Genomic DNA, 23394 nt, shown 5'->3' with positions numbered 1-23394 from the left:
GGATCCTGCCAGCACCAGTGAGCCACCCAGCTGCTTTCTACTCATGGCCCTCTGAATTCCTTGTCCTTTTGTGAAGTCACACAGTATTTAACAAGGAGCATACGTTCCAAAGATGTGTATGATCAGGCTGTTTTGTCATGCTAACCCCGTAGAGTGGACTTCTGTGACGACAGCTATGGCATTGCCAGGCTATGGCTGTCACAGTTCCGCCATTGCTGTCTGCAGCTGTCTGCAGCTGGGTCTGCGTCTTTAAAAACATTGCCGGACTCTGGGTGTGCTGGAGCACCCCTTTCACTCCAGCACCCCAGCAGAGGCAGGTGGAGCTCTGTAAGCTTCAGGGCACCCTGGCTGCATAGTGGGATCCTGTCCCCAGATACCTTGCCTATGACCTTATTCTTAGCTAGGCCACCGGTTCATTTGCATTTATTATAATTATACTGTCTTTGAACATAGTTTTGCCACCTTTGCACTCTGTCTAGAATTTTAGGAATGAGCCAGATTTTTCCTCCTTTTTGGCCCATTTTTGACTATATTCCCCCAACTATAAATTCGAATTTATTCAGCTTCCATAATGGATACTTTAAAATATAGAATTTATTTATCAAAACCAAGAATTCAACTGGGTATGGTGACAAATGTCTGTAACCCTAGTACTCCAGAGACTAAGGCAGGAGGATCAGGAGTTCAAGGCCGGCCTGGACTACAGAATGAGACCTTGCTCCAAAAAATAAACAAACATCTAAAATTCATCTTCATTTTTGGCCTTCCTCAAATGTCTCAGCCTGGAACTCTCAGGCCCACCAGTGTTCACCTTTGTCCCACCTTTGGTTGTCCTTGCTGCTGCTGTTCTAGTCACACTATTACATGGTACTTTCCTGATTCTGAGGGCCAGGCCATGGCATTGATTTCTGTAGGCCCCAAGTTCAGGACAGCATCCTTCTCTCTCACCATACATACTCCACCAGGTTGGAGTCTCCTCCACATCCATTCTTTTTTTTTTTTTTTTTAATGTGGCCAGCACAGTGCAAGGTCAGCTACAAGCCAGGCCCTCAGGGGGCAGCACAAGTGGTCCCCTCTCTCTTTTGGGATCAGCTGGTTTCTTAGGCTTTGGCCTCTTGGGCTCTGAGCATTCCTAACTGCTCACAGGTCTCTATCCAACAGTAGTACTTGGCCATGCAAATGTTCTCTTTAATCCGGTTATCTCCTAGTTAGCACTGATCTGCAGTCCGAGAGTAGAGCAGGCTCCATAACCGGGGCTGGCAGCTCTCATGGCCCTTTCCAGTTCCTTCTTGTTGGTTGCCAGGGTTACTTGCTGTAGTTCAGCTTCTGCTTATCTGAAGATGTCACAGAAAAAAAGACTGTCAGATGAGTTTCCTGAAAGAGTTGACTGTGTGTTGTAAGGACATGTTTATCAGTGTTCCAGAACTTTCATTCAGTATCTTTAGTGACTTTCTCAGAGGTGGTAGAAGGCAGCATGGCCTCAGCCTCCCCGGGCACCTGTGGTACAAAGAGGTACCTGTTGGAGCACAGCGGTGGGTGTGTGGTCTTCATTTTCTGTTTGCATCCTTCCCGTCACCTGTCTCTGTCCTACATGCTACAGGACAGATGCCTCTCTTCCTATTATTTTCTCACGAGAAGTTTACTTTCATGATAGCCTCACCTCCTCCATTAGCTCTGTCTTCTCTGCAGGACTGTCTTCAGTCGCTACTTCCAAAGGAGATGAGCATGCCAGGCTACCCCTAAACCCAGCCTGGTTCTGGCCTAGAGCTAGAGTTGTTTTATCCTTAGGGAAGCTAGACATGAGCTTTTAGTTTGTGGTCAGTCATACTTGACCAGTACCTTCTCCATCAACAGGGACCTGGGAAGGCGTGACTGGAGCTCTGTGGTTGATTGTGTGAAAGCCCAGAAATGACTTTCTTTTCCATTTCTGAGAAGCATCCTGGTTAACTTTGGTACTCACTGGTACTGTTTGCTACTGCTTGCCTCAGGGTCTTCTCTAGGCTGACTTATATGGGTTTTTCTGTTCCTGACAATTTGTGCACTTTCGTTAGGAGGTTGGTGTTTTCTGTGCAGGCATAAGAACTAGTTAGGGAGACCCTGGGCAAGTTCTGAGTCAGGGGAGAGTCATGTGTGGTCCTAGCGGAGGACAGGAGGACTGATAAGGAGGTGGTCCAAGGTCACTGTGGTGACAGCCAGGGCAGCATAGAGCAGTGGTTGGCCAGCGGGGCGTTGTCAGTGGTGAGCAGCTCCTCCTTCAACTGTTCCACCAAGTGGGCCTTGAGGATGCTCACCTGAGGGACGGCTCTTGTCCCCAGCATTTTCAGGTACTGCTCTGTTTTCCAGAGAGCAGGAAAGATCGTGTTGATCACTTTGGCTGTTTCCTTCCCAGCCCACCCCAAGACACAATGGCTACTTCAGAGACTATTGCCACAGGGTTCCTACCGGTCAGTACCGTGGCTCCTTTCCTGACCTTACAGTCACCACTGGATCCTGTGTCCTGTGCAGACATGGAGATGGTGTGAGAGGGTCTCAAAGGTGGTACTAAAGTTGTCCTTAATCCTCATCAGTTCACTGTTCCCTCAATGTCAGTCCCCTCTGTGGAGGGTCACGTGCTGGCATAGTCACACAGGCATGGCCACCCGAGCATGTACTCATGTGCAGCCCACCAGTTCTGGAGATAGTGAAGAAGAGCTGGCTGCATGAGGGTATTGCTGGCACTAGGAACAGATTGCTGTTTCCGGGCCTCATTCTCCAAACAGACCCCATCAGGAGCCAGCACAGAGCGTCCTCTGTTCCAGAACTCCGTGTAGGAAGTTGGAATTGAGAACCTTCTCGCCCACTCATGACCGGAACTTTCCCACAGTGAGGGGTGGGAGGAGGAGCAATCAGCACTGGGGAGGGAGGTTGGTAATCAGAGGCCCTGGTGCTGTCATGTGAGTGGCATCTGGCCTACTCCCTAGGTGTCTCAAGCCTTAGAGTGTGCTGTGACCAAGTCTGTCCTTCATTGGGAAGTGGGCATACTGTGTTCTGGATGGGAACTTCCTAAAACAGGCCCTGGCTCTGAGTGCTATGTCTCCCTTATCTGCCAGCTGTCTTGACATCAACACAGGCCTTTAACTGTGGTTACTCTCTGCTAATAAGTCAGATGGAGACAGAAAAGGCCTGCCCGCCTCCAGCTACGTCCTACATGGCAGTAAAAAGTATGACAAAATGCCCAGGAAAGGGTAGCCACTATTAGGTGATGCAAGCCATTCCTACCTGTATATTGCCTCCACTATATACCAGGCATCTCTAAAGAAGATTGACAGAACCAGGCATGGTAGTGCACACCTATAATAATAGCACTGGAGAGGCTGAGGCTGGAGAATCAGCAATTCAAGGCTATTCTCCAGTATATAGTGAATTTGAGACCAGGCTGGACTACATGAGACATTGTCCAAAGAAAGAAAGAAAAGCAATAATGGCAGGAAGCTGTAAGATAAAGCTACATCCTTTTTTGACAGCTTCTATATATTCTGCAGGTCCTAAACATCAAGTCCAGAATTAACCATGTAGGTACAGGAGCGTAGGGGCGAAATATACCAGGCTGTCCCAGACACAGCAGTGTCCAGCTCTGGGACCCTTGGAGTAAGTACTTCCCCTCCAACAGGAAACAAGATGCTGAGCTCTGGGTCTACTGCCCACTGTGACCTGTGTGAGTCATTCTGAGGCCTGACCCTTTATGGTATCTTCTTAGCCTAGTCCTGCCTGGCAAGGTCGCCCATCCTCTGACAGTGAAGGAAAGTTGGCAGTGGTTGGTCCTTCAGCTGTGTCAGCAGTGTAAAATGGACTTTCTCAGGGCTAGTTCATTAAGTAGCCAGGCCTTGGCATCACTGGAAGATGTCTCCCTAGTATTCCATCAATAAATATTTTGATGGGATCCATCAGAACAGTAGGGTACTTCTGACAGGACAGCAGTACTTCTTTCCTGTCTTGTAGCAGCTGTGAAAAGAGCAAAGAGTAGTGTCCATGGCCATGGCCTAATGCAGATGCTTGTATACCTCCATGCCTCAGCTCCACAAGAAGAGTCCAGGCCTAAGGAGCCAGGCCAGCTGGGATGGGTGAGCCCAGACAGGAAAGTGAGAGATCCCCAAGAAAACAAACAAGAACAGGATGAGCATAGGGACACTAATATAAATCAAAACACATCACTCTGTTGAAAATAGAATTTAAAAATCAATGCAGAAGGCATAAGCAGAATGTAAAACTGTACCGAAAAGAACAGACAGTCCTGTGAAAGCAGCCTGTGTGTGAGAGGAAATTCCATCGGGAAAGCAAAGGTGCACAGTGACTTACAAAACTCCTGTCTTCTTTCTTGTTATCATGTGTGTATTCTGCTTTGGATTTACCTTTATTTGTCTTGTGTGAGTGTGGGTATGCGTGTGCCACGGTGCACATGTGGAAGTCAAGAGACTGTTTATGGGAGTAGGTTCTCTCCTTCCACTGTGTGAGTGCAGAGCTTGAATTCTGAACTCCTGTTGTCAAGCTTGGCAGCAGCAGGTGCCCTACCCACTGAACTCTCTCTGGGCCCTGCTTTTGTTTTGTAAGCCAGATCTTGCCAGCTAACCCAGGCGGATCTGGGATTAAGTTCTTCCCACTTTTGCCCCCTGAACATTGGGACTGTTGACGTGCATCACCATGCCTGGCTCTTTTCTGCTTCTTGTTCTTTGAAGAGGATTTTTCTTTCTCTCTTTCCTTTGGGCTAAGTGGGGTCTCTGGCAAAGACCCAATCCGAACTGGAGTGAGGTGTTCACCTTCTAGCCTCATGGTCCTTGCTGAACTCAGGCCCAACAGTGGCCATTCAAATGTGTGGCCAGTTATTACTGGAGTCAGAAATCCTTATACATGGCAACAACTACAGTCTTCATGCTTGAGTGTGGTGTCTGAGTTCCTCTTTTCCCCTTCTCAGAAGAATTTTAAGATCTGATCCTAGAAAACAGAGAAAGAGAGAGAGAGAGAGAGAGAGAGAGAGAGAGAGAGAGAGAGAGAGAGAGAGAGAGAGAGCGAGCAGACAGACTGGTCCTGAAGCTAGATATGGTAATTTATACCTGTAGTCCCATCACAGAGGACTGAGGCAAGAGGATTCCTATAAGATCAAGGCCAGCCTGGACAAGATAGTGAGTTCTTGGCTAGCCTGGTCTGTAGAGTGAGACCCTTTCTCAAACAAAAACAAAAAAACAAAAAACATGCAGCAAAACTAAGAACAAGGCTGGTCTTGGCTGACTGTCTTGTCCCTGTAGTTTGCTCACTGGTTGGCCCTGAGGAGAGCAGTCACGGAGAACAGCTACAGGAGGCTTTGAGAGCTGTATGTACCCTTGCTGCTGCTTACTGGGCTGCTCTGTGCTCAAGTGGGTTGCCAGCATCGGGCTTGGAGAATGAGGCATTGTGTGCCCAGCACACAGTTGTGCTTTCAGAATGTGAACTGTGAACCAGTTCTTTGTGCGGGACTTGGAAAGCTCCCTACAGATGGCCTTGGGAGTGGACCTCAGGCCTTCTGGAAATGCTGGGTAACCAAAGACATATTCATTCTAATTCTTCCTTGAAACTCACTGAAATGAACAAAAAGAGTGAAAAGCCAGCAACAAGATCTCTTCTTCAGTGAATCTGAGAGCAGCCATAGACCAAAGAGGATGCCAGCCAGATGGAGAAGAAGAGCTGCAGTCAGTGTAGCCCCGAAAAGCCAGGCTCTTGTGGAGCAGGAGTGATTTTAAGGAATGCTGTTGGAGAGTGAGCATTTGCTTAGAATGGGGTTCACCTGTGGTTCATCTGGAGCCTTGTAAGAGGGACAGACACTGGGACATCTGGGGAGGAATAGGACCGAGTGTCCCAGCTCTCTAAGATCCATGCTCTCAGGATGAAGTCAGGAAGGAGAGGAGAAGAAAGTTGCTGTGGAGCTGCACACGTTTTCTTTAGACCAGTGGCGCTGTCCTCCCCCCCCCCTCCCCAAGTGGGCCAAGTGCACAGTCACCAGCAGATACACTGGACCTGCCCAGGCAGTCAGTGCCTTAAACTCCCAGCAGATGATTGGCTCAGCTAAGAGGAAACGTTCTATAGCCCATTTCCTTGCCTTAGTTGCTCAGAAATCTTCTGGAGGCGAAGCTGGAGAGATACACTGCTCAGTGATTAAGAGCACTGTTCTTCCCAAGGACAGTTTGATTCACAACTGTCCCAGCGGCTCCAGCCCCCTCTCCTGGCCTCCAAGGGCAGGCACCAGGCTTATGTACGTGTGGTGCACAGACGTCCTTGTGGGGAAAACACCCACACACATTACTGAGAGAAAGAAAGAAACGTCCTGGAGGCTTCCTTCCCTGAACCACCAGGGAAAGAACTTCTTGACTCTCTGTCCTTGAGGTGTTGCTGTGTGGTAGATTTGGAGTCTCAAACTGCCAGTGACACACAGCCTGACCCAAACCATGGCAAAACAGAGTCTGAGGTGAGGGTCATGAGAACCTGCCTAGGGTTTCTTGCAGCTTCATAGTCCAAGTGAACCTTCGGCCACTGCTGGCCTGAGTCGGCATTTGTTGTGAATGACTGCAGTATAGGCTAATACCAGAAACTTAACTCCCAGGCAGAGCCTGGGAGAAGCTTTGGTAGAAGATGGTTCTGAACAGCATCTAGGGCCACCCTAGGTCAATCCTGCTCCTTCCTCATTTAAGAGGCCCTGTGGAAGTTGGGGTGTGGTCCAGTGATAGAGCATTGTTCAGCATATATAAGGCTCTGGATTTCATCTCCAGGACTGCAAATAATAGTAATAAATAAAAGAGATAATTCAGAACAAAGGTACTCTTGTGTAGACTCTGAGAGAAGGAGAAGAATAAAGGGAAAGAACACAGCTAAAGAGAAATCTAGAGTCAACTCAGGAAACAAAGGAATTCTACCCGGAGCCCTCTATGTGTACTACAAACTCTACAAAATTGAAATCTGTAACAGAGAAAATGCTCAAACAATGTCAGTAGACACGTGAGCTGGGAGCTGAGGAAAGTAGATAGTAAACTACACAGGAGAGCCCTCCATTAGTAGAAATGAGAGAAATAGTAGTCCCTGGAGAACAGGCCATTGGAAAGCATGCTATGTGGAGAGAAGTGGAGAGTTTGGGAAACAAGGCCAGGCAGAAGGGCCAGGACAGCAGAGGTTGATGCTGTGGTTCCTGTCCAGATGTGGAGAAGAAATAGTTCCACTGACGGAAGGGAAGATGAACGCAAGAGCAGGCTGATGGCATCTTGTGCTGTGTTGCTGTGAAGAAGCATTTCATTCTGGGACTCGCTTACAGTTTCAGAGGCTTAGTCCATCATGGCAGGAAGCAGACAAGCATGCCATCAGAGCAGTAGCTGAGAGCAGCAGGCAGAGAGGGTAGGCCTGGTGTGGCCTTTGGAAACCTCAGAGCCCACCCTAGTGGCACACCTCCTTCAGCAAGGCCACGCCTTCTAATCCTCCCCAGTTCACCAGCTGGGTACTAAGCATGCCAATCATGAACCTATGAGGGCTGTTCTCATTCAAACCACCACAGAAGGTGTAAGTCTTTCATGTTGAAAAGAGCAGGACCGAGATGATCATGTGGTTTTCTTCTTTCAGTTTGTTTATATGGGGATTACATTGACAGATTTTTGTATGTTGGAAAATCCCTGCATATCTGGGATGAAGCCTACTTGGTCATGATGGATGATGTTTTTGATGTGTTCTTGGATTCGGTTTGCCAGTATTTTACTGAGTATTTTTGCATCAACATTCATGAGTGAAACTGGTGTGTAATTCTCTTTGTTGAGTCTTTGTGCGGTTTGGGTATCAGAGTGACTGTAGCCTCACAGAAAGAATTTGGCAATGTTCCTTCTGTTTCTATTTTGTGGAATAATTTGAAGAGTATTGGTATTAGCTTTTCTTTGAAGGTCTGGTAGAATTCTGTGCTAAAACCATCTGGCCCTGGGTGTTTTTTGGTTGGGAGACTTAATGACTGACTTGCTTCTATTTCCTTAGGGGTTATTGGTCTATTTAAGTTATTTATCTGATCTTGATTTAACTTTGGTAAGTAATATCTATCAAGAAATCTGCCCATTTCTTTTAGATTTTCCAATTTTGTGGAGTACAGGTTTTTGAAGTATGACCTGATGATTCTCTGTATTTCCTTGGAGTCTGTTGTTATGTTCCCTTTTTCATTTCTGATTTTGTTGATTTGGATACTCTCTCTTTGCCTTTTAGTTTGGATAAGGATTTATCTGTTTCGTTGATTTTCTTGAAGAACTAACTGTTTCATTGATTCTTTGTATTGTTCTCTTTGTTTCTATTTTATTGATTTCAGCCCTCAGTTTGGCTATTTCCTGCCATCTACTCCTCTTAGGTGTGTCTGCTTCTTTTTGTTCTAGAGCTTTCAGGTGTGCTATTAAGTCACTAGTATGAGATCTCTCCAAATTCTTCATGAAGACACTCAGTGCTATGAACTTTCCTCTTAGCACCGCTTTCATTGTGTCCTGTAAGTTTGGATATGTTGTGCCAGAGATAACCTGTGGTAATTGTTCTCTGCTTTTACCATGTGGGTTTCTGAGATTGGACTCAGGTCATCAGACTTGGAGGCACGTGCACTTTTTTTTACCCACTGAGCCATCTTTTACAGCCTTAGGCTGTGATTCTGAGACTGAGAAACTAAAAGCTGTGGATACAGAAGAGAATGTAATGATTTAAAATGATGATAGGAAATCAATAAATTGGCATTTGAAAGGAATGGAAATATAAGTTCTCTGTCCTCAGTTCTCAAAGACAGATATTCATAGATAAATATCTAAAGTGAATAAAATGAAAGGCTAAGTTTTAATCACTTTAACTTTGAGAAAAAAACTTAGTATGATCTTGTTAATTCTGAATTTGCCTGTTTGCAGTTAAATAAGAAATAGCAATTATGGTTATAAATATGGTTATATGTGAGTCCTGGACCTGAGTGATATTTTCCATGGGAATGTGTGTCAGCTGCTATGTGTGCACACTGGGACTAGACAGTCAGGCACAACAATGGCAGATGGGTGGAGGGGGGGTCTTACAGTTAACGCGAGAGACATGGGAGATGTCAGCAAGGGGAGGACTCTATATTGATCCATGTGGCAGCAGATTAGAGTTGGAGACATCGGTATGAGTGCCTGTGTAGCAGACTGTAGATACAGATCACTGTGTATAGAACTGTTTTTAGTAGTGTGTATATGCCCAGGCCAGCATAAACTTCATGGCTTTCCTGGGGAGATCCAGGCAATTTCTTCTTCTTTTTATGTTTTATCTTTTTAAAGACTTGTGTGTGTGTGTGTGTGTGTGTGTGTGTGTGTGTGTGTGTGTGTCATTCACAAAGGTTACAAGAGGGTGTCAGATCCCCTGGAGGTGAAGTTACAGATATTTATGAACTGTTCAACATAGGTGCTAAGAGCTGATTTCAGGTCAGCCTGGGCTATATATTTAGTGAGACTTTGTCTCAACAAACAAAACAAAATTCTAGAAAACTGGCTGTTATTGGATAACATATATAATCCATGAATCAAAGAGAAAATATAAATCAGAAAACTTTTTAATAAAAGATTTATTTTTATGTTATGCATATGGATGTTTTTCCTGCATGTATGTCTGTGCACCCATGTGCATGCCTAGTGCCCACATAGGCTATAAAAGTATGTTGTATCGAGTTGGGGATTTAGCTCAGTGGTAGAAAGCTTGTCTAGCAAGCGCAAGGCCCTGGGTTCGATCCTCAGCTCAAAAAAAAAAAAAAGTATGTTGTATCTTCCGAGCTGGAGTTACAGTCCATTGTGAGCTGCCATGTGGGTGCAGGCAACTGAACCCAGGTCCTCTTAGGACTGAGCCATCTCTCCAGCCCCCAGAAAGTTTTCTTTTTGACTGGAATGAAAATATAGCATGTCCACATTGGTAGGATGTCCTTGAGCCATGAAAGCTATTTAGGAGAGAAGTTTTAACACTATTCATTCAAACTGAAGTGAGTATGTGTGTTGAGACAGGGCTACGGAGTACATGCTGGCCTCATACTCTCTGTGTAACCAAAACTATCCTTGGACTCCTGATCTTCCCACTTCTAACTCCTTAATGCTGGGATTGCAGGTGTCCACCCAAATGCCCAGCTTGGATTTTTTTTTTTATTTTAAGATTTATTTTTATTTGATGTGTATGGGTGTTTTTGCATGCATGTGTGCCTGAGGTCAGAAGAGGTCATCAGATTCCCTTGGAACTCAAGTTAGAGACAGTTGTTAGCCTCCATATAGATGATGTGAATTGAACCCAGGTCCTCTGCCAGAGCAATGGGTGTTCTTAACCACTGGCCCATGCATGTCTCTAGTGCCTGGATTTTTTTTTTAAAGGCACAAATCATTAAACTCTATTTCCATATTAAGAAACTAGAAGGGGCTGGAGAGATGGCTCAGCGGTTAAGAGCATCTTGCAGGGGACCTAAGTTCAGTTCCCAGCTCACATGACAGCTCACAAGCATCTGTAACTCCAGTTCCAGGGGATCCCAATGCCTCTGACCAAGTTTTTGCACAAGCAGAACAATTATAAACACAAAATAAAGCATTAAGTTCTAAAAATGTTTTTTTTAAGAAACTACAAGAATGACAGCAGGCAGGGGTGGCACACGCCTTTAATCCCAGCACTTGGGAGCAAGGGCCGGGGGATCTCTGAGTTTGATGCCAGTCTGGGGTATATAGACAGACCCTGACCCAGAGGGGGGAAGGGAGAGGGGGAGGAGAAAGGAGAGGGAGGAGGAGAGAGGGAAGGAAGGAAGAAAAAGCTAAAAAAATCAAAAGAAATAAAATAAAATGGTATTAAAACAAGAAAAAGGTTTAAAAGCTGTTTTATAATCAACAAAATCAGTCCATTTCTAGCCAGATCGATTAGAGAAGACCAAAAAAGCTATAATTTTTCAATATTAGAGCTGATATTGATATTTATGATTCATACTGCAGAGTGTGTGAATCATAATAACAAAGAGATTGTGTAGCAACTTGATGCCAATAAATGTTGGTATCTTTTAGGAAGTAGGTAGTAAGTCCCTTGAAAGGCAGGGACCATTAGCACTTACTTGAAAAGGATTTTTAAAATGTGCTTAGGGAGGCTACCGATATGGCCCAGTGGGTGAAACACTTGCCACTAAGCTTAATGCCCTGGGTATGATCCCCAGAATTCATGTGAAGAGAGAGAGAGAACCAACCCCTGCAAGGTGTCCTCTGACCTTCACATACCTGTCATGGTCCATGTGGCACACATAGAAATGTCAAAAAACAGTTTAAAGCACTTAGTTCTTATTCTTTATAGTCTGAAGAACTACCTACAATAGCCATACTTTTGGTTTTAAGTGAATGTAATAAGTACATAGCAAATAAAAGAATAAATAACAAGAGATAGACAACAAAATATCACTTCAGATGTTCAAAACATCCATTAGAAATGGACTAGGGAAGTTGAGGCGAGACTGTCAGCTGCAGTCCCAGGCAGAGCGTGGCTCCATCCCCTACCCGCCATGAGGCTTCTAAGTGGAAGAACACAGGGCAGCGGAAAGGTCATAAGTCAGGTGCTCACAGCATCCTGCAGAGACTGCCTGGGCAAGTCAAGGCAGTCAGCTGCAGCTCCCGATTGAGCTTTCTCTGTGCATGAGCTCTGTATGCCCGTATAAACTTTTGGTTTCTCTTTCCCACTGTAGGTACTTTTATACCATGAGATAAACAATAGTGACCTGAGTTGGACAGGATTTACTTTTTAGCTGTTATTTGTTGTTGTTGGCCTTGAACTCATGGAGATCTGCCGGCCTCTGCCTCTGCCTCACAAGAGTAAACATATATACCACCGTGCCAGCTTTAGCACTTTTGAGGATACAGTGTTTTTACTCCTGAGCCATTTCGTAGTTCTCTTCCTATCACAGACTTAGGAGGAGTCAGCCTCTCCTGACAAAATGAGTACACTGAGACAAAATGCTTCATCTGAGGTGACGGGGAGGCAACCCCACTTCCAGATCCAGCTTATCAGTAAGCTCAAATAACACATGACAGTTTGCCAATATAATGTACATTATAGTTCTGTATTAAATAAATTCAATCTGTAGTTGAAAGCCTTCCCACAAAGAAAAACATACCCACGTGCCTGCGATGCGCATTCTACTGAGGAAAAGATGATAGCAGACTATAATACTCTTCCAAGAACACTGATGTGAAGCAGTTCCTCCCAGTTAATTAGGCCAATGCCATTCCTCCACAACTGTCTATGTGGCAGTATTCCGGGGAGCTGGGAGCAAACATCTGCAGAGACAAGTCTGAACCTAGGCAACTTGCCTCTGTTTCTTTGAGGTGGCTTAACTGGTCTGGGAGTGGCTCTCAGTGGTCCTTGCACTTGCTGAGGGAGGGTCCTAGTGTAGCTGGTCAGTTTCAGGACTTTCTGAAGCCTCTTGAGTTGGGTGCTCTCTGAGCTTAAGGAGCTTCCCTGAGGGATGGAATGGTTCATCTCCCTTTAGAACATCCTGTGTCTTAACCAGCCTCCCTCCAAGATGGAGGTTATTCTAGGAGAAAATTGTTACAAAACTACCCAAATACAGAAATGACAAGAAGAGAATATATATAGGCCATTGACCTGCATAAACATAGATGTAAAAATTCTTAAAACAAAAGTTTAGGCAGATGAATTCAAGAATATATAAAATGAAAGAATATACATCATAGCTACTTAGGCTTCTACAAGGAATGATGTGTTTATTTATTTATTTATTTATTTATTTATTTATTTATTTATTTATTTATTTATTTTTCTGAGCTGAGGATTGAACCCAGGGCCTTACACTTGCTAGGCAAGCGCTCTACCACTGAGCTAAATCCCCAACCCGATGTGTTTAGTTTAATAGGAATTTATTGATGGGGCCCTGGAGAGATGGCTCAGTGGTTAAGAGCACTTGTGCAATCATGAGAACCAGAGTTCGGGTCCCAGTACTCAGACAACAAGCCAGGCATCCACACACCTGTAACCCCAACTTAGAAGTGCATAAAGACGAGAGCAGAGCAGGGTCTTGCTGGCTTCCAGCCTAGCAGAGGAAATGTGAGCTCCATGTTCAGAGACCATGCCTCGGAGGAGTAGGTGGAGAATGATGGAGGAAGATACCAAAATGTTCCTTCTGACCTCTCCATTCATATAGAGGTACACAAATTGCTGGAATTCAGTTGTTATCCAGAAATAATAATATCAATAAACAAAAACGTTTTACAAAATCCACTATTGTTTCCTGATTCAAAAAGTAACAATATTCAAGGGAATGTCTTCAACCTAGCACACGGGATTGATAAGGAACCAACAGCTGACCTAAAAGAAAGAAAGAAAGAGAGAGAGAGAGAGAGAGAGAGAGAGAGAGAGAGAGAAAGAAAGAAAGAAAGAAAGAAAGAAAGAAAGAAAGAAAGAAAGAAAGAAAGAAAGAAAGAAAGAAAAAGAAAGGAAAAAAAGGATCTTTCTTTGTAGCCTTAAGTTTACCTGGAGCTCATAATCCTCCTCCTGCTCCTACCTGCAAGGTGCTAAGATTATATATAAAACACCAAGTCCAGTGAATACTGACTTTCTTTTTTGTATATCTGTGCGCATGCCTCTGAGCATGTGGAGGTCAAAGGGCAGCTTGAAGTATTAGCGCATGCCTTCCACTGTGTTTGAAATGGTCTCTCTGTTGGTCACTGCATATGCCAGGCCAGCTGGCTCTTGAGCCTCTAAAGATTCTCCTGCCTCTGTCTCCCATCTCACCATAAGAACACTTAGATTTTCATTTAATAACCTCTGGTTTCTGGGAGCAGCATTCTTCATTCTCGCAGGGTGCCTCCATCCAAACTCTCTTTTTGAAAATTATCTATTTTAAATTAGCTTACGAGGTAGTAGATTACCATAAGGCCTTTTCATACATCCTTAGTCTTGGTTAACCCTCCCCGAGCCCTCTCCTATTCCTTAGTCCCTTGCCTGCATTCATGCTTAGACCTTCCCATCTCCTATATTTCCCCCACCTACTCTAATATCATGTGTGTTCTACACCCCCACCCCAGACTTCTTCTCCCCATCTCATTGGGCCCTTTTGGCTTCTTGACCTCCACAGGCACTCCGAATTAAACATACAAATCCAGACATTCAAAGCTGGGGTTTTCATATGAGGAGAACATATAGCATATGTCTTTCTGGGCCTGGGCTACCTATCTCAGTGTATTTTAAGTCCTATCCTTTCTTTTACAAACTTCATATTTCTTTGTTTTTTTTAAGATTTATTTATTTATTTACTTATACAGTGTTCTGCCTGCATGTCTGCCTACAGGCCAGAAGAGGGCACCAGATCTCATTACAGATGGTTGTGAGCCACCATGTGGTTGCTGGGAATTGAACTCAGGACCTCTGGAAGAGCAGTCGGTGCTCTTAACCTCTGAGCCATCTCTCCAGCCCCAAACTTCATATTTCTTTACAATTGAGTAAAGGGTGAAAAAAGAGCCACTATGTGGTTGCTGGGAATTGAACTTGGGACGTTTGGAAGAACAGCCAGTGCTCTTAACCTCTGAGCCATCTCTCCAGCCCCAAACTTCATATTTCTTTACAACTGAGTAAACGTCATTGCATTCCACAGGGTGCCACATTTTCATGATCCATTCATTGGTTATCTAACAGGTATGTAGACTGATTGTGTTTTCTAGACTGTGACTAGAGTGACAGTGAACGTGGACTTGCAAGTATCTCTGTAGTAGGATATAGAGTCCTTTGGGTCTGTGCCCAGGTGTGATGTAACTGGGTCGTTTGGTAGTTCTACTTTTAGCTTTTTGAGAAACCTCCACAATGATTTTCACAGTGGCTGCACCAATTTAAATTCTCACTGACTGTGGATAAGCATTCCTCTTTTCCTACGTTCTCACCAGCATTTGTTGTCTCCTGTTTCCTCCGTGACAGCCATGCTAAGATCAGATAGACTCTCAAAATATATTGTAGTTGGAAGTTTCTCGGTCCCATCGGATCTCGCCCGGCAGCAGCCATTTTGTAATCATCACTCAGAGGCTTGATGTTAATTACAAACGGTATGGTCTATGGCTCAGGCCTATTGCTAGCTAGCTCTTTCATCTTAAATTAACCCATTTCTATTCATCTATATTTTGCTACGTGGTTGTGGTGTTACCAGTCTGCTGTTATCTTGTTCCTTGGGCAGCTGGATGGTTTCTGCCCTGATTCTACCCGTCTTCTCTCTGTATCTCTGTTTGGATTTCTCGCCTGGCTCTATCCTGCCTTGCCATAGGCCAAAGCAGCTTTATTTATTAAACATTGAAAGCAACATATTTACAACATACAGAAAGAGCATCCCACAACATATTATTAATTTGCATTTTCCTGATAGATAAGGATGTTGAACACCTGTAAAGTGTTTACTAACAATTTGTATTTCTGTGGCTGGAGAGATGACCCAGCTGTTAAGAGTAATTAGCTCATTTTCCAGAAGACTTGAGTTTGGTTCCCAATACCCACGTCAGGTGCCATACAACCATCTATAACTCTGTTTCTAAGAGAAATAACCCCTCTGTCCTCCACAGGCATCTGTACTCACATGTACACACATACATACACACTCACATGCACACACATAAAATTTCAAATATAAAAATAAATATAAAAAAAATTTGCATTTCTTCTATTTAGAAAGTTCTTGGCTGGTTGATGGTGGTGCATACCTTTAATCTCAGCACTTGGGAGGCAGATGCTGACAGATCTCTGTGAGTTTGAGGCCAACCTGATCTACAAAGTGAGTTCCAGGACAACTCGAAAGCTACACAGAGAAACCTGTCTCGAAAAACCAAAAAAAAAAAAAAAAGACAGAAAGAAAGAAAGTTCTTAGCTATTCACATATCTTGAAGTGTTTTCCTATATATTGTTTTCTCTAGCAGTTTGAGTTTCAGGTTTTATGTTGACATCTTTGATCCATTTAGAGTTGGTTTTTGTGCAAAGTGAAAGAAAGATCTAGTTTCCCAGTACTATTTGTTGAAGATATTCTTTTCTCCTATCTGTACTTGGATATCCTAAAATTGGTGACTGTCTACCCAAGTCCTAGATCACTATATCCTCATCTAAATTGGTGCCTAAGGACCCATCTTATATCTTGGTCCTTAATTCTATTCCATTGATCTCTGTGTGTGTCTGGGTTTTTTTTTTTTTTTTTTTTTATTAGCCCCATGCTGGTTTGATTACTACAGCTCTTTAGTATGACTTGAAGTCAAGTATGGTGGTCTTCCAGCAGTGTCCTTTTGTTTAGGACTGCTTTGGCTATCTGAATTCTTCTGTGCTTATGGAATTTAATATTGTTTTCTGTGTGTTGAGATGAGAATGGTGCTGGTACTTTCATGGGAATTGCATTGAATGTGTAGATTGCTTTTGTAGATGGCCATTTCCACAATAATCTTCTGGTTCATGAGCATGGGATTTCGTCTGGTGTCTGGTGTCTTTCTCATTTTCTTCACTGTATTAAACGTTTCATGTTAGAGGTTTTTCTCGTCCTTAATTAGGTTTATTTCAAGGTTTTGTTTGTTTTAAGGCTGTTGTGAATAGAATTGTTTTCCTTCCTTCTCTCTCAGTGTATTTGTCATTGGTTGGGAAGGCTGTTGATCTTATGTCAGCTTTGTGCCCTGCTACTTTACTGAAAGTTTTTATAAATTCTCACGGTCTTCAGGGTCTCCTGTTTACAGACTCAGACCATCTGCAAATAAGGATGCTTTGACTTCTTTCCTTCCTACTTATGTCCTTTTGTTTCTTCTCTTGCCTTACTGCTTTTTAACTAGTATTCCCAGTACTATATTAGTGTAAGTGGAGAAAATGTATTTTCTTGCTCTTGATTTTAATGTAAAAACTTTTTCACTTATTAATATAGTGTTGGCTATAGCCTTTATTATGTTGAGATATGTCCCTCTCTTCTGAGTTTCTTCAGGACTTCTATCAAGAAAAGATGTTGGCATTTTTATCAAAAGCTTTTTCTTTGTCTATCAAGATGATGATATGATTTATGTCCTTGATCATTTATGTAATTTATAGCATTTATTGATTTGCATCTATTGAGTAATCCCAGCCTCTCTGGAATAAAGCAACTTTATAAAAAAGAATGATCTTTTTGATGTGTTCTTTACCATGGCCTGAGCATCTTGGGTCTCAGAAACCTACTGGGGCGGTGAGAGAATGAAGAAAGGAAAGATACACAGATACATGTACAAAACAGCTGAGATCGGCGGGCCAACCACGAACCATAATGCAAAATTTCAGCCTGTTTTCTATGTCCAGCCCAGGGGGGAGGAGTTAGCAGTCTCCATAGGCAGTCAGTCTCTGTAGACATGGGGCCTGTAAACATCCTGGGGGAGTAAACTGGGCTTGCTAGTTTTTGCACACTTGGTCAGTCGTTCATAAGCTCATACTTGAACCAGAGGAAGGCTTTCCCATTGCAAGCTTGACCCACGGAAGGTATTTGTCCTTGACATGCTGTGCCCATGTCAACAGTACTCATTCACTCAGAACTTTATCCATTCTTTACCTATTCCGTCAGGGCTTTCTCCGCTCCCCACAGTTCTTGAATTCAGTTTGCAAGTATTTTTGTTGAGAATATTTGCATCTCTGCTCCCCAGGGAATTGGTCTATAATTTTCTTTTATTGGTGGTGTTGATATTGTGTCATGGTAATGCTAGCTTTATAAAGAGTTTGGTTGTATTCTATCCTTTCCTTTTCCTGTGTTATAGACTGGTGTGGTGTTGGTGGCGAGCATAGCTGTCTTGCTAGCTTAAGAACTAATTTGAGAAGCATAGGTAGTTTTTCTTTGAAGATCGGGTAAAATTCCCCCAGTGAATCTCTCAGGCCATGAGCTTTTTTATTTTGGAGATTTTTAATCTTTTTAATTAATTAATTAATTTTTATGTATTATGTGTATGGGGTTTTGCCTGCATGTGTGTATACTACATGTAGTTCCCACTGAGGCCCTTGTAACTAGAGCTGCAATGGCTGCTAGCCACTATGTGGTACCAAGGATCAAACCAGGGTTCTCTAGAGAAGAGCTAGTGCTCTCAACTGCTGGGCCATCTCTCCAGATCCTTGCTTTTGCTAGATCTATTTAAATTGTTTATCTCATCTTAGTTTAAATGTGCTAGGTCATATACCTAGAAATTCATACTTTTTTTTTTTAGATTTCCAGTTTAATAAAATGTGTTTTTAAGGAATGACCTAATGATTTTCTGAATTTCATTGTTCTCTGTCATAATGGTTCCCTTTTCTTTTCCTTCTCCCTCCCTTCCTTCTTTTTTTCTTCCTTCCTTCCTTCCTTCCTTCCTTCCTTCCTTCCATCCATCCATCCATCCATCCATCCATCCATCCATCCATCCAGATGTTTGGGTTATAGCATGTGCCACTTCTCCAGGCTTACCTGGTACTTTGAATCTTTTCAAATTTCTTCTTAATTAGCGGCTAGTGTCCATGGACTGTCTTGGATGTGAAGGAGGGCCTGATCCTATCGCCGCTTGGGAGGTGTTGGAGAGTAAGGAGACGCTGCCCGCTGATACTCTGCTCACAGGGCTGTAGGCTTTGGTGTGATGGGGCGTGTAGAGAGAGGTGAACGCAGCTGCTTACAGCTCTGTGGGCTTCCCCAGCCAGCACCATGGCAGCAGTGCCTTGGCTGGAGACAGCAGGCAGCCCCTGGTCCCGTCCTGGCCCTGTCTGGTCCAGAGCCTGTTGGTTCTGATTCCAGTAGCAGCAACTGCTTCTGAACTTTATGGAAGGAAACCCCAGTGTGTGCTGAGGAATTGGGGTGCACTTGGAGTGCCTCTTCCGTGTCTGTTGGGACAGTACTGCTGGCATTGTCACAGCGGCCTCTGTGAACAGTTGCAGCCTCCATTCTAAGGATGCCTTGGGTCAGGTGGATGCAGGTGTTCTTTAGGGAATAGTGTTGAGTCACCATCTGGAGTCGGTAACCCCTTCAGAACCTAGCAGTAGAATGTAAGTGCTCTTTTCCTTGTCCTTGCCAGCACTTAGTAGTTTTTATTTTCCCTGTTTTAGTAAGTTTGCTGGATGCTTTCTATCATATTATGCCTTTAATGAGCACTTCTCTGAAGAATGGAACTGAGCCATTTCCATGATTGCTGTCTACTTTCTGCTGCTTTATCTATCCTTCCTTATCTCTTCATCTGTAGGGTTTTTTGTATGTTTAGTGTGCCATACCTGTGGATGTTCTGTGTAGCAAATGCTTTTCATTTTGAGTTAGCCTTTTCCCTTCTTCCCCCTCTTCTCTCTCTTTCTCTCTCTCTCTCTCTCTGTAGGATCTCACTTTGTAGCCCTGGCTGGCCTGGAACTCACTCTGTAGACCAGGTGTCCTCTAACTCACAGAGATCTGCCTGTCTCTGTCTCCTGAGTGCTGGGATTAAGGCATGGGCCACCATACCCAGTCTACTCTTGGTTTCTTAATAAATAGGTATTCTCAGTCTCAACTTTATTATAGTCTTTGTGAACTGGTTTTGTGACTGTCTCAGAGATTGTGCTCTCTGTAAAACCAAGTTTTCTCCTAAAAGCTCAGTTTTTTTCAGCATTCGAATTTACAGCATGGACTGCTTTAGATCTTGAATGAGCATAGGGTCAAGGGTCCCTTTCCAAGTGCATCTCTAGTCAGCACAGTATGTTTATGAGAGAGCCTGTTCACTGTCACAGGAAATCTGTGTGTGCCTCACATGTCCAAGCCCTGCTCTGCATGGGGCATAGCCTGTGTTTTGTGTATATTATGCTCACCTTTCATCTCCACAACAACTTCCCTCTATGGGGTGGCATCCTGAGCTGGGGGTCCAAGTGAGCCTGGGTAGTCCAGTGCATCCTCTAGCTTTGCAGTTCTTGGGGTCATGTGCACCTACCCTGGCCCAAATGGAGTCTCAGCAGTGGGAGTTAGCCAGCAGGTACTCCCTATGTATAAGAAGATGGCTGGGTGCTAAGAGCACTTCCCTGGGAGTGGCCTCCCTGGGGAGTTTTGAGGATTGGAGATTGCTTTCCATTTGAGCCAGCTGCCTGCTGTAATTCTTGTTTGTGGTGTGGGCTATCACCTGATACCAGGATTTTCTATCAGCACTTAGCCACTTCTTTTCTCTCTAGTGTGTCTTCTTCCTGTCTGATGCTGGAGGAGGCAACCTGATGGTCCTCTGACAACTATTCACCTCAGCACTAAGAAGCAGATGGCAATGTCACAGACACAGGATTATGAATGCAGAAGCCACCATGTCGATGAGCAGGAGCCCAGGATTCCAGGGTCGAGTACCAGGTAAGGAGGCAATGTCCACTCCTGACGAGTGGTCCAGGCCCTGGGGCAGTGGGAGGGAACAACCCTTCACAGAAAAGGCAATGTGGTTCCAGGGCTCTTGGCACACCCCTGGTAGTTCTCCCAGTCATGTGTATGTGGCTGCCCACTTACACATGCCTTCTCAGAGGGCCTCACCTGTTGCTGGAGACCTTCTCTCCAGGTTCCACCAAGCCCCGCAGTCCAAAAATCCAAGTATAAAATAATCACTCAGACACTTATATTACTTATAAACTGTATGGCCGTGGCAGGCTTCTTGCTATCTGTTCTTACATCTTAAATTAACCCATTTCTATAAATCTATACCTTGCCACGTGGCCCATGGCTTACTGGTGTCTTTACATGCTGTTTGTCCTGGCGGTGGCTGGCAGTGTCTCCCCTCCTTCTTTCTGTTCCCTCAATTCTCCTCTCTCCTCGTCCCGCCTATACTTCCTGCCTGGTCACTGGCCAGTGTTTTATTTATATAGAGCAATATCCACAGCACTCGCCAGTGTTTACTCCTGCTTCTGTCTCTGTGGTCCAGTGTGCTCAGCACAGGCACTCATTGCAGTCATACCTGCACACTGGCTAGAGGCCAGTGCATCCCTGTTCAGGAACTTTGATGTTTCGGCTGGACTGATGAACTGGGCCCAATTCCTCAGGCCCTCCGGGCATCAATCCACATAGATATCAGTAGTCACACCTCATTTTTATTTTTCTAATTTTCAAGCTTTTTATCTGGAAATAATTCCACACTTACAGGGAAAAAAAAGATAAGAACAGTCCCAGGAATGTTCATGAGTTCCTGCCCTGAGTTGTTAGTCAGTCACCCGTCCTTTCTCAGTTACGTCTGGACAGGCCACATGTGTTGTGCCTTAGGCCTTTAATCCTTGACTCTGTGTCTGTCAAGTGATTCATATAGCCAGGACACATATCACAGATCAGATCTGATGTTGACCCAAGGCTTTGATCACCCCTGCCACACTGAACCATAGTGCCAGCCAATTCCCTATTGTTTTTATAGCACTTTCCACACCTGTATAGTATAGAATTCTGCCAGTTCTACCAGCCTCTGCCTTCTGACTCTCCCTAGCCTTTTCTAACTTAGGTGGTTTCTATAGCCTTTCCGTGGCTTTTGTGCCCTTAACCAACATAAAAGTACCTTGGACTCCTCTGGTTAGAGTTACTTACCTGACACACAGAACCCTGGATTGAATCGCCAGTGTTGCACAGAGTGGGCTAGTGGTGCAAGCCTGTTATCTAGGATGGGGAATCGGAGACAGGAGGGTCAGAAAGTCAAGGTCATCTTCAACTGCGTGGCAAGTTTGAGGTCAGCCTGGGATACATAAGACTCTGTCTCAAAAGACAAAAAAAAGTGGATGGGAAATGGCTTAGCAGTTAAGAACACTGGCTACTCTTCCAGAGGACCAAGGTCGATTCCTAGCACCCACATGTCTGCTCACAACCATCTATAACTCCCGTTCCAGGGGATGCAAAACTGTCTTCTGGCCTCTGCAGGTACTGCACATACATGGTTCACAAGCATATTTAAACAAAATACCCATACACATAAAAATAAAATAAAATTAATAAACAACAATAATAAAACCAGGGCTTATGTGTATACCCACCACAGTCTAACAACCCCTTAGAGGATTCAGTACTGAGAGGGCTGTGTCTTTGTGCAGCTTAGATTTTAGGCCTCTGACAGTAGACCAATATACCCTCCTATATATGTCACGCTTGATTTTAAGACTTTCTTTTATCTTTTACTTAGTTTTCCAGTACCAGCTTTTATTGTTTTCTTTTCTTCTGTGAGTTAAATGCAGGGCCTCATGAATGTTCCACAAATGCTCCACCACTGAGTCCTGCCCAGCCCATAGAGCGCATCAGTTTAGAGTCTGTTCTCAAGTATGGCATGAAGTGTAGACCTGACTTTTGGACTCCAAATATGACCCCATTTTTCCCTTTGTTTTGTTTTTTTTGAGCCAGGGTTTCTCTTTGTATCCCTGGCTTTCCTGGAACTCACTCTGTAGACTATGCTGGCCTCAAAATCAGAGATCCGCCTGGCTCTGCCTCCCAAGTGCTGGGATTAAAGATGTACGCCGCTATGACCAGCTGTGACCCAATTTCTTGGTACCTTATTAAAGACTGCCTTTCCCTTTTCTGAGACTTCACTGTCTGATCATATTCTGAGAGTTTTATGGCACTGGGGGTACTTTAGTTAACCCATGTACTTCCATTGGCTTCTTCATTTGGTTGTTGAGTTGGTTTTTTGAAACAGACTCTCTTTGTGAAGTCCTGGTTGCCCTTGCACTCAGACATCCACCTGCCCATACCTCCTGGGAGCTGGAATTAAAGGTGTGCACCACCATTGACACGTTCCGGCTATACTCGATGATGTCATGATGGCGGCTGTTGTGCAGCTTCCAGGCCTTCCCCTGGTCCTAGCTGTTCGCTCTTCCTCACATGGCGCAGTCTGGGTAGTTGGTCACTCCCATAGCGGTGTCCCTAGTTTCCCTATTGCACATAGTGTACACAGGCCCTGCAGGTAAGCCACTGAATCTGTATCTGGGCCATGCAGTGTGGACATGCTCATTCCTCTCAAGGCTCCTGTGGCTCCATTGTCTGTGTATCCAGCTTGCCTATGGAGGCAGACATTCTTGGTTGTGCTCTCTATTGATTCCTTCTCACTGACACCCTGCTCTGGCCAGAGGACTCCTCCTAGCCAAGTGGTTCATTGCCTGTGGATTTAGTGTCGTCTTCACACTCCTGATGGAACTGAGCTTCCAGCTCCTCCGTCTGTCTGCTGGAAATGTCTTCTCTTAGGTAGGCTGCTTTGGCTTTTCTGGTGTGTAGGCTCCTGCTCACTATGGAGATCAATGCCTGTTGGAGATACCATAGGGTTTGCCTCTGTCTGGGCTTGTGTTCCCACGCAGCTTGTGTTGGTTTTGGTGGGTTTTCTTGGCAGATACGTTAGATACATGTCACTTTTCCCCTGGAGTTTTGTGTGCTGATGAAGAAGCCCTCTCCTGTTTCATGGCTGTTCTTTGTAGGTTTTA

The 23394-nt window shown here is 44.4% G+C and overlaps 1 protein-coding gene across 2 annotated transcripts in view; it reads left to right on the top strand.

Annotated features, from left to right (window-relative positions):
• Arhgap39 (Rho GTPase activating protein 39) overlaps positions 1–23394 on the top strand; it is a 105331-nt gene that overhangs the window by 36238 nt on the left and 45699 nt on the right. For both annotated transcript variants that reach the window (XM_028870993.2, XM_028870991.2), the window contains exon 2: positions 20152–20317. In XM_028870993.2, the coding sequence (XP_028726826.1) occupies positions 20232–20317 (86 nt within the window). In that variant the 5' untranslated portion in view covers positions 20152–20231. The remainder of the gene's footprint in view (positions 1–20151; positions 20318–23394) is intronic.

This window comes from Peromyscus leucopus, chromosome 20 (genome assembly GCF_004664715.2).
Source record: "Peromyscus leucopus breed LL Stock chromosome 20, UCI_PerLeu_2.1, whole genome shotgun sequence".
Taxonomy (NCBI): Eukaryota; Metazoa; Chordata; class Mammalia; order Rodentia; family Cricetidae; genus Peromyscus; species Peromyscus leucopus.
The sequence above is the reverse complement of the archived record's forward strand: the minus strand, read 5'-3'. Positions and strand labels throughout refer to the sequence as shown.